The sequence below is a fragment of the Hypanus sabinus genome, unplaced genomic scaffold, assembly GCF_030144855.1.
Source record: "Hypanus sabinus isolate sHypSab1 unplaced genomic scaffold, sHypSab1.hap1 scaffold_2656, whole genome shotgun sequence".
Taxonomy (NCBI): Eukaryota; Metazoa; Chordata; class Chondrichthyes; order Myliobatiformes; family Dasyatidae; genus Hypanus; species Hypanus sabinus.
The window spans coordinates 925-12,601 of NW_026780788.1; the positions used below are offsets into that span (position 1 = coordinate 925).

Consider the following 11,677-nt stretch of genomic DNA (forward strand, 5'->3'; position numbering starts at 1 on the left):
ATCTCGATGTGATGGCAGGCCAACAGGTTTCGAGGGTCTTTCCCCGAGTTGATGATCTTCCAGCAGCACTCGCTGTACGTTTCTCTGCGCGTCCTAGGAACAGCCCGAGGATCAGTGAGCCTTCTGTCACGCAGTTGCTGTGGCACAGGCCCTTGCATCTTTCTCCACAGATCTTCGCCAGCCCGCAGTCCGCAAAGAGGTGAGTGACCGTCTCGTCTCCACTGCAGTAATCTCGGGGCAGCGCGCTGTGGGAGTGATCTCCGGGCATGCAGCAAGGATCAGACTGGGAGGGGCCCTCTCGTCTCCACTGCAGTAATCTCGGGGCAGCGCGCTGTGGGAGTGATCTCCGGGCATGCAGCAAGGATCAGACTGGGAGGGGCCCTCTCGCCGTCAGACGAGGCGAGGACTTGGTGCCTGTTGGTAAGATGTGGTGATGAGGCATTCTGCCAGATGGTCTGGACTGTCTGCACAGGGAACCACTCCACTGTGTCCATCCAGTCCTTCTGCTGCAGTAACTGCAGGACATTCCGTGCTGACCACTGTCTGGTGTCCTTGTGGTTAAAGCTGCTGGTCTGAAAGAACTGTCACCAATTTCATTAACACAAGGTTTATATGGAGAAACTTCCTGATTGAGACAGACACAGGGTATTTACAGGGTAGGGGAAGGAATGATGTTTCTCCTGGCTGGGCAGTGGAACCAAGGATCACAGAATCAAAATCCTAAGAACAAACTGTGACTGACATGTCCAGCTCCCAGCAGCAGCCCGTCCTCTCACACACACAGCCAATCAGAGATCACCGCAGGGAGAGAGGTGCTCCCATTGGCTGAGGGTGTTAGTGGGCGGGACGCTAAGCGCCCGGCCGGTCCTGAGTTTGGAACCGGGACCGAGTGGGCCGGAGACCGGGAGCTGCGCCTCGGATTTCGGCTGCACCACCGGCGGGTCGTGAATCCTTTCGAAGGCAGAGCTGAAGCGACCGGCGGAGATTCCGTGAGATGTTTCAGCTACACGGAGGGCGCCCGGCCTTTCCCCGCCGAGGATCGGGGCCTGTTGTCTGGAGTTGTCTCCCAGACCCGTCCCTTCCTGCTGGGAGACGGGAGCTGCCCCGCAGCGGCTGCCGATGGATCTCCGGAGCTCTCACCGCTCCCCTGTGCAATCCGAACGGCTGAAAACCAAGGGAGAACAAGGCACAAAGGTAAACTCGTGCTTCTGAAAATAAGAGACAGGAGCAGGCGTGGCCACTCGGCCCTTTGCGCCTCTTCCACCCTTTCCTCAGAATACCCGATCTTTGACATCAGCGCCACTTTCTTGCAACGTTCCCATCATCGCTGAGCCCCTAAATTTGACTTTTGAATTTGAAAACTTGTGGAGAAAATTCCAAATATTAACCAGCAATCTGGGTGAGGAAATTTCTCCGGATCTCAGCCCTGTCTGTGACCCCTTGATCAACACCCCCCCGGACAGGGGAGTGTCATTCTGTCCCCCTACCCTGTCAATACCCTGTGTTTGTGTCTATTTCAGTCAGACCAGCTCTTATTTCTCTAGTTTTGAGACATGCCCCATCATTGTAATCTCTTTAAGGTCTCTACCACAACCCAAAATCAATCTGGGAAACTTCTTCATTCCCTTTATCCGATAGACTGGGTCGGGGACCAAACCTGTGCACAGTGTCCCATGTAAAGGTAAACTCGGACTTTAGAAAAAGGAAGCAGGAGCAGGCCATTCGGCTCTTTGCTTTTGTTCTGTCTTTCACTCAGAATATGCCTGATCTTTGAGATCAGCGCCACTTTCTCGCAACGTTCCCAGCATCGCAGAGCCCCAAAATCTGTCCTTTGAACTTAGAAACCTTGTGGAGAAAATTCCAAAGATTCACTGCCCTCTGGATGAGGAAATTTCTCCTCATCTCAGTCCTGCTGAGGTGAACTCGGATTCTGTGACCCCGGTTCCTCACCACAGCCAAAGGAAACATCATTCCTGCCTCTACCCTGTCAATACCCTGTGAGACTGTGTCTGTCTCAGTCAGACGGCCTTTTATTTCTCTAATTTTGAGACAGGCCTGGTCAGTATAATCTCTCCGAGGACACTACCTCACCTCCTAAATCAATCTGGGAAATCTCTTCATTCCCTTCATCCCACAGGCTGACTCCGGGAGGGAGACCAGACCTGTGCAGTGTTCCATGTACGCTCTCACCAGGACCCCATATACCTTCAGAGGAGATCTTTATTCTTCTATTCAAACCTTCCTTCCCATTCAATGCTCTTCATTTAATATTGAACTCAAACAGTGAACAGACACAACACAGCCTCAGCCATGAATTTAAAGGGCAGGTGTTGCAACAGTTTGAGCTTCATACCGGGGGCCACGGAGCAAGCAGGGTGTCACAAAGGGAAGAATAGACAATAGACAATAGGTGCAGAAGTAGACCATTCGGCCCCTCGAGTCTGCACCGCCATTCTGAGATCTTGGCTGATCATTCACTATCAATACCCAGTCCCTGCCTTGTCCCCATATCCCTTGATTCCCCTATCCATCAGATATCTATCCAGCTCCTTCTTGAAAGCATCCAGAGAATTGGCCTCCACCGTCTTCCGAGGCAGTGCATTCCACACCTCCACAACTCTCTGGGAGAAGAAGCTCTTCCTCAACTCTGTTTTAAATAACTGACCTCTTATTCTCAATCCATGCCCTCTGGTACTGGACTCTCCCAACATCTGGAACATATTTCCTGCCTCAATCCTATCAAATCCTTTAATTATCTTAAATGTTTCAATCAGATCCCCTCTCAATCTCCTCAATTCCAGCGTGTACACGCCCAATCTCTCCAATCTCTCTGCGTAAGACAGCCCTGCCATCCCAGGAATCAACCTAGTGAATCTACGCTGCACTTCCTCAATTGCCAGAATGTCCTTCCTTAAACCTGGAGACCAAAACTGTACACAATATTCCAGGTGTGGTCTCACCAGGGCCCTGTACAAATGCAAAAGAACATCCTTGTTCTTGTATTCAATTCCCCTTGTAACAAAGGCCAACATTCCACTTGCCCTCTTCACTGCCTGTTGCACTTGCTCATTCACCTTCATTGACTGTTGAACTAGGACTAGGTCTCTTTGCATTTCTCCCTTACCTAACTCGACACCGTTCAGACAATACTCTGCCCTCTTGTTCCAGCTTCCAAAGTGGATAACTTCACATTTATTCACATTGAATGACATCTGCCAAGTATCTGTCCACTCACTCAGCCTATCCAAGTCTCCCTGTATTCTCCTAACATCCTCTTCGCATGTCACACTGCCACCCAGTTTAGTATCGTCAGCAAACCTGCTGATATAGTTTTCAATGCCCTCACCTAAATCATTGACATAAATTGTAAAGAGCTGTGGTCCCAATACAGAGCCCTGTGGTACCCCACTAGTCACCCATTCACTGCTACCCTTTGCTTTCTATCTGCCAACCAGTTTTCTATCCATGTTGAAACCCTGCCCCCAATGCCATGAGCTCTGATTTTACTCACCAACCTCCTATGTGGCACCTTATCGAATGCCTTCTGAAAATCTAGGTACACAACATCTACTGGCTTACCCTCGTCTAACATCCTTGTTACACCCTCAAAAAACTCCAACAGATTAGTCAAGCATGATTTGCCCTTGGTAAATCCATGCTGGCTCGGCCTAATCCTATTTCTGCCATCTAGATGTGCCACTATTTCGTCCTTAATAATGGACTCAAGCATCTTCCTCACGACTGACATTAGGCTAACAGGGCGATAGTTCTCCGTTTTCTCCTTCCCTCCCTTCTTGAAAAGTGGGACAACATTAGCCACTCTCCAATCTTCAGGAACTGATCCTGAATCTAAGGAACATTGGAAAATGATTACCAATGTATCCGCAATTTCCTGAGCCACCTCTTTTAGAACCCTCGGATGCAGACCATCTGGACCCGGGGATTTATTAGCCTTCAGTCCTACCAGTCTACTCATCACAGTTTCTTTCCTAATGTCAATCTGTCTCAATTCCTCTGATATCTTATGACCCTGGCCCATCCATACATCTGGGAGATTGCTTGTGTCCTCCCTGGTGAAGACAGATCTAAAGTATGCATTAAATTCTGTTGCCATTTCCCTGTTTCCCATAACAATTTCTCCCAATTCATTCTTCAAGGGGCCAACATTGTTCTTAACTATCTTCTTTCTCTTCACATAGCTAAAAAAGCTTTTGCTATCCCCTTTTATATTTCTGGCTAGACTGAGCTCATACCTGATTTTTTCTCTCTGTATTGCTTTTTTAGTTAAGATCTGCTGTTCCTTAAATCTTTCCCAATCATCTGTATTCCCCCTCATCTTAGCCATGTCATACTTCTTTTTCTTTAATGCTATACAATCTCTGACTTCCTTTGTCAACCACTGTGGCCCCTTCCCCCTCTTTGAATCCTTCCTTCTCATTGGAATGAACTGCATTTGCATCTTTTGTATTATGCCCAAGAATATCTGGCACTGCTGATCCACTGTCTTTCCTGCCAGGGCATCCGCCCATTTAACTTTGGCCAGCTCATCCCTCATGGCTCCGTAGTCTCCTTTATTTAATTGCAACACTGACATCTCTGATCTGCCCCTATCCCTCTCAAATTGTAGATAAAAACTTATCATGTTATGATCACTACTTCCTAATGGCTCCTTTATTTCAAGATCACTTATCATGTGGGAGTGTGGGAGTGTTGTATGTCTGAGCCCAGCTGTGTGTGTTCGTTTATCAGAATCAGGTTTAATATCACCGGCGTTTGTGGTGAAATTTGTCAGCAGTAGATTGCAATATTTAGTAATAAAATCTACAGATTACAATTAGTATGTGTGAAATTATATTTAAAATGAAGTGCAAAAAGTGAGGGAAAATTCTGAGGAAGTGTTTATCGGCACATTGTCATTTAGAAATCTGATTGTGGGGAAGAAGCTGTTCCTGAACCGGTGAGTGTGTCGCCATGGTCCTGTACATCCTCCTTGATGGTAGCAATGAGAAGAGGTCACGTCCTGTGTGATGGGGGTTCTTAATGATGGATGTCACCTTTTTGTGGCATCATCTTTTGAATGTGTCCTGGATGCTGTGGAGTCCAGTGCCCATGAAGGAGCTGGCTGAGTTTACAACTTTCTGCAGCATTTTCCGATCCTGTGCAGTGGCCTCTCCGCACCAGGCAGTGATGCAACCAGTTAGAACTCTCTCCACAGTACATCTGTAGAAATCTGCAAGTGTCTTTAGTGACAGACCGATTCCCCTCAGTCTCCGAATGAAATATAGCCAATGTTGTGCCTTCATTGTAACTGCATCAATATGTTGGGCCCAGGATAGTTCCTCAGAGATGATGACAGGCAGGAAATGGAAACTGCTCACCCTTTTCACTTCTGATCCCACGATGAGGACTGGTGTGGGTTCCCTCGACTTCCCCTTCCTGGATCCACAATCAATTCCTTTGTCTTCATGATGCAGAGTGCAAGGTTTTTGCTGCGACACCACTCAACTTGCTGATCTATCTCACTCCTGTACTCCTCCTCATCAGCGTCTGAAATTCCAGCAACAATAGTTGTGTTGTCGGCAAGTTTATAGATGAGCCTAGCCACACTGACGTGGTGTAGAGAGAGTAGAGCAGTGGGCTGAGCACGCATCGTTGAGGTGTACCAGTGTTGATTGTCAGCAAGGAGGAGATGTTATTTCTGATCCACACAGACTGGGGTCTCCTGGTGAGGATCCAGTTGCAGAAAGAGGTACAGAGGCCCAGGTTTTGGAGCTTGTTGATTACAGTTGAGGGTCTGATTGTGTTGAACGCTGAGCTGTAATCACCTGCCTGTCTTGTGTATTGCTATTGTCCAGGTGATCTAAGGCCGAGTGTGAGCCAGTGAGTATTGTTGACAGATTGTAGAGATTGGCAAATTGCAGTGGGTCCCTGCTCACAGACAGGATTTGATTGACCATGACCGTCCCGTCAAAGCACTTCATCACAGTAGTGAGCGTCACTGGGCGATAGTCGTTGAGGCAGGTCACCCTGGTATTTTTGGGCACTGTTATGATTGTCGACGTTTTGAAACGTGTCTTTGTGTGTGTCTCCGTGTGTTCGCAATCTTGAACAGAGAGACAGAATATTTGAGGCTTTCAAGTTCGATGCAGGAATATTTCCAGTAATTGGTGTGCCTTGAAATACGGGACACAGTGTTGGGCCGACCATTCAGATCAGAACAAAATCATTTACCCAGCAGACTGAGCTCACAACCCGCTCTTATGTTTCAGTTATTTACAAATTGAAATGTAGAACTTAAAATGTGCAAAGTAAATTTATTATCAAAGTATAGGTACATCACCATGTATAATCCTGGGATTTGATTATGTTGTAAATTCAGTAAACTCAAGAACCATTATAAAATGAATGAAAGATCGCCTCCCAACAGGACAAACAAAACCATGTGCAAAAGACAACAAAATTCAAATACAAAAGAAATAAAACTAAAAAATAACCCAGAAATAAGCATCAAGAACATGAGATGAAGAGCTGTTGATTGTGTCCATTGGTTGTGGGAGTAGCAAAGTTTAGGGATCTGGTCTCAATTAGGAAAATGTTTTGGTTTAGCGAATTTTTCATTATCATCTCCCATTCTCCATAATTATTTTTTTTTCCCTTCTATGATTGACAAAGTCTTTAAGGATTGGGATGAACTAGGTATTAAGTGTTTTTGAGACTTGTTTATCTCAGGATCTTTTGCATCATTTGACCAATTGTCAAATAAATTTGCACTCCCACAATCGTATTTTTACGGATACCTTCAAATTAGAGATTTTCTATGTTTCCAATTAGCTACTTTTCCTCTAGGTCCTGATAAAAATTTACTGGACAATCTGTTAAATTTAAAACCTTTTCTTAATGGTTCTATTACCGGTATCTATAACTTGTTGATTTATTCGAGACAAGATTCTTTAGATAAAATAAAAAAAAAAATCTTGGCAGGATGACCTAAATTGTCAGATTTCTGATGATAGATGGAATAAAATTCTTAAATGGGTAAATAAATCATCTTTCTGTGCTCGTCATTCTCTTCTACAATTCAAAGTGGTTGATAGATCTTACATTTCTAAACAGAAGCTCTCCAGTTTTTACCCGAATGTTTCTCCACTTTGTAATAAATGCAACTCTGCTGATACCTCTTTAATTCATATGTTTTGGTTTTGCCTTACAATTGAAAAGTTTTGGCGGGAAGTATTTCATACCTTCTCCCAACTTTTTAGGGTCCAATTTGACCCAAATCCCCTTACTGCCTTGTTAGGTATTATTGCAAATGAAGATATAACTTTAATTACTCCTAACCTACATGTTTTAGTTTTTACCTCTCTTTCAGCAAGAAGAGCAATCTTGCTTAAATGGAACGAGTCTACCCCTCCTACACATCTTCAATGGCTACGTAATATTATGTCGTATTTAAATTTAAAAAAGATCAGCTGCTCAGTCTTAAATTTGAAACAATCTTTTTTACGATATTTGGGGATCATTCCTAAATTACTTTTCCAATTTATAAAGTTTAACAGTGCACAGACATTTATGTATATTTTTATCTTCTCTTCTGAAGTGAATATGTTTTTTTTCTAATCCATTGTCATCCATCAGCTTTTTTGTTTGGTAGTTGGTCGGGGATTGACTTTTTATATATATAAAAATTCTTTTATGATGTATGACCTATCTTTAAATTTTTGATTAGATTGGTAGATCTTCATGTGTTATGCTATGACATTTTGATCAATTTTACTACAATATATGAATGTACACAAGTTATGTTCAAATGTATCTATGTGTTGCACTCTAAATCTTTTTCTTTCTTCTGAATAAAAATATTGTTAAAGGAAAGAAGGACCTGTTGGTTGAGTGTAATAACTGTTCTTGAACCTGGGGTTGAGGCTCCTGAGGCTCATGCAACTTCTTCCTGATGGCAGCATTGAGAAGAGAGCATGGCCTGGGTGGTGGGGGTCCTTGATGATGGATGCTGATTTCCTGCGACAGCGCTCCGCAGAGATATGCTCAGTCGTGAGGAGAGTTTTACCCGTGATGTCCTGGGCCATATCCACTATGACGTGCTGGGCCATACAACTGAGGACAGACAGTTCCTGCTTTGTTGTAATTGCACTTGTGTCCTGGGCTCGGGACTATTCCTCTGAAATGTTCACACTGTGGAATTTAAAGTTGCTGAACGTCTCCACCTTTGAGCCCCGATGAGGATTGCCACATGGGTTCCTGTTTCCTCCTCCAAAGTCCATAACCAGTTCATTGCTCTTGCTCTCATTGAATGAGAGGCTGCTCTTGGACCATAAGACCATGAGAGACAGAAGCAGAATTAGGCCATTTGGCCCATCAAAACTGCTCTGCCAATTCATCATAGTAAATGCATTTTTCCTCCCAGCCCCATTTTCCTGCCTTCGCTGCGTATCCTTTCATGTTCTGACCAATCAAAAGTCCATCAACCTCTGCCTTAGCAAAAGGAAAAGCAGCATCCGTCATCAGGGCAAGATGAGGTGAGGCACCTCCCACTCCATACCCATCCATTTCTGTCCCTCCCCCTCCCCACTCTCTTGCCTACATACCTCACTTTCACTCCTTACCTTTCTCTTCTCTCTCTCCCTCCCCTCCCTCAACTTTCCCAACTCTCTCTCACACTCTCCTCCCCTCTTCCACACTCTCCCCACACTTCCCACTCTGCCAACTCTCTGCTTCACTCTTTCCTCCCCAATATACCCCATTCTCCTACTCTTGAACCCTCTCTCCCCACGTTCTCTTTCTTTCACTCATCCCTCTCTTCCCTCCATCCCTCTCTTCCCTCCGTCTCCCCGTTCCATTTTCCCCTTTCTCCACCCATCTCCAGTTTCCCTTACTCTCCCCCTCACCCCCTCTCCCCTATCTCCCCCTCTCTAAGATCAATGATTCAGTGCTCTGTTTACACTTGTTTAGTAGAATGTTCATATCACTTGTTCCTTTATCAATTCTTTCACTCTTTGTTTTAGACTTGGGATTGTGTTTTTCATTATATATTGTACTTCTCACTTACTGTAATCCAACAAACAATCCAGCAGCATCCTCGGGAAGTTCCCACTCCCCACTGATCGAATCCTCTTATTTTGCTGATCTCGGTCCGACAAGTCCACTCTTTATTAATTTCCATAGAGTTTGTCTGACCTGCTGAGTTCCTCCAGCATTTTGTGTGTGTTGTTCTCCGTTACACCTCCTTCTACTGTGCCCCTTTCTTTTCCCATTTCCTGCACCTCTCTCCCTTCCCCCATTCTTACCCTTTCTCCCACGCACTCTCACTCCCTCTGTGGACTTTTCATTGCAGTCTCTCTCCCCCTTTTTCACACTCTCTCTCTCACACACACAAAAACCTCTCCCCTGTATTCCTCTCTCAATCACTACCACACTCTCCTCTGCTCCAGCCCTCTCCATCTCTTCCACCTCCACGCTAGTCCACTCCTTCCTTTCTCCCTATTTCCTTCCCTCCCTCTTTATCCCACCCCTGATCCCGCTCTCCTGCTCTCCTTTTCTCATTTGCCCAAATTTCACATAAAATGGTTCTCCCTCTCTGCCACCCCTCCCTCTATCGCTGCTCACGTTCTTACCCTCCACCTTCCTCCCACCTTCCCTCGGTGCCTCTCTTCACCCTCCCTCACTGCATCCACTTGCTTATCCCACTTTCACCGTCTTCAAACTACTTACCGCACTCTCCCATCCCCCCCCCCCCATAGTCTACCCTTTGTCAGTGAACATCTCTCTCCCTCACTCTCTTTCTCTCCTCACCACTGTCGCATCTGTCCTTCGGCCACGGAGAGAGGGGAAAGAGTTAGACGGAGATGGAGAGGGAGGAGTCAAACTGATCGAGTCAGCAATTGATTGTATCGGCATTGACTTCGTTCAGTGACCCAGCTCCGCCTTTCTACCGACTGCATATCATTCCCTCCATCCGAACCTTTATAGGAGAGAGAGAGAGAGAGAGAGAGAGAGAGAGACTGACAGAGAAGGACAGAGAGTGAGTGAGAGAGAGGGAGATAGTGATAGAGAGAGAGTGAGAGGGAGACGGGGAGAGAGAGGAAGTGAGAGGGAGAGAGTGGGGAGACGAGGGCGACAGAGAGAGGGAGAGGTAGAGTGAGAGAGAGAGAGGAGGGGGATTGAGAGAGGGTGACGTATACGGAGAGGGAGATGGAGAGAGAGAAGGAGAGGGTGAGTGAACTTTCTCTCCTGTCTGGTTTCATTCAGTCCTTTCTCCATCTTCCCAGTATCTCCTGCTTCTCAACTTCCCCGAGCTCTTTACCCGTTCTATGCGCTTGGGAGAGATGGGTAAGAATGGAGGAAGGGAAAGAGGTGCAGGAAATGGGAAAAGAAAGGGGCACAGTAGAAGGAGGTGTAACGGAGAACAACACACACAAAATGCTGGAGGAACTCAGCAGGTCAGACAAACTCTATGGAAAGTAATAAAGAGTGGACTTGTCGGACCGAGATCAGCAAAATAAGAGGATTCGATCAGTGGGGAGTGGGAACTTCCCGAGGATGCTGCGGGATTGTTTGTTCAACACACTTACTTCATCCCACATCTCATCATCCCTTAGTCTCCCTCCTCTACCGCCCCCTTCCCAATTCCCTCAACCGTTTTTCTCCCTCTTCTCAACTTCGCCTCGCCCTCTCCCTCCCGCTCCACTGTTTGGCAGTGAATCAGAGTTACTGGAAGTTGAGTAAATCCGTGTCCTGCGGAAGCGACAGCAGATAAAGCCTTTCGGCTGGATGAGGAGGGCGCGGGAGGAATATGTTTCATATGAGTGATGCAGGATTCAGGAAGGTAGGGAGTAAGCAGAGGGTGAGGGGTCAGTGTGAGAGTGGTGTAAGGAGTAGGGAGTGGGGAGTAATGGAGGAGAGTGAGGGGGAGGGATAGTAGAGTTTGGGATGAGAGAGGAGATGCGGAGAGAGACTAGAGAGAGGAAGGTGAGAGTGAGAAAAGTGAGAGAGAAGGACGAGATTCGGGGAAAGCGCGTAAATAGACCCTTCAGTCCGTCTGGACAGTTCCACCCGTGTTCACAGAGCCAGTGATTTTACTCCTGTAAACCTTCTCCACCCGCGTGTCGGGTCGGAGCTGGAGAGCTTTGTGACCTGGTATCAACACTCCCCACCCCCGCCATTTCACCAACACAATAGAGCTGGTTACCGACAACATTTTTATAGAACACATCCTGTGCGGAAACTAGTCGTGTTGTCAAGGCAACAGCACTGGCCACCACCGGAAGCACTGCAGAGAGCTGTGAACAAGTTCAGTAAATCATGGAAACTGTGGACACTGTTTACACATCTCTCTGCCTCAATAAAACAGTCCACGTTATCAAAGACCCCACACACGTCGAACATTCTGACTTCCTGAGAGATGGACCACTAACTTCACAATCTCCCTAATCCAGTGTTGTGATTAATTGGTCTGTATGATTCGTTAAGTTAATTAATTGTCCCCTCACATTTCGCGACCCCGTATTCCCAGTCTGGAGGTGATGAAGTGATCTTTATGTACGGGATGCGAATCAAAATTTATCACTGTACCTTGATCCATTGAAAGCAACTGTCCCAATTTACGCTCATCTCTCCTCTCTCCCCTCTCTCCCCTCTCTCATTCAGTCTGCCTGCCTGTCCC

At 46.3% G+C, this 11,677-nt stretch overlaps 1 protein-coding gene across 1 annotated transcript; it reads left to right on the plus strand.

Annotated features, from left to right (window-relative positions):
* Positions 1 to 750: 750 nt before the first annotated feature.
* LOC132388118 (uncharacterized) lies at positions 751 to 7,686 on the plus strand (the record flags this gene model as incomplete). The annotated part of the gene is made up of 2 exons (XM_059960476.1): positions 751 to 1,194; positions 7,370 to 7,686. Coding segments are annotated over 2 exons (692 nt in total), but the record flags the coding sequence as incomplete, so codon positions are not given.
* Positions 7,687 to 11,677: the final 3,991 nt, after the last annotated feature.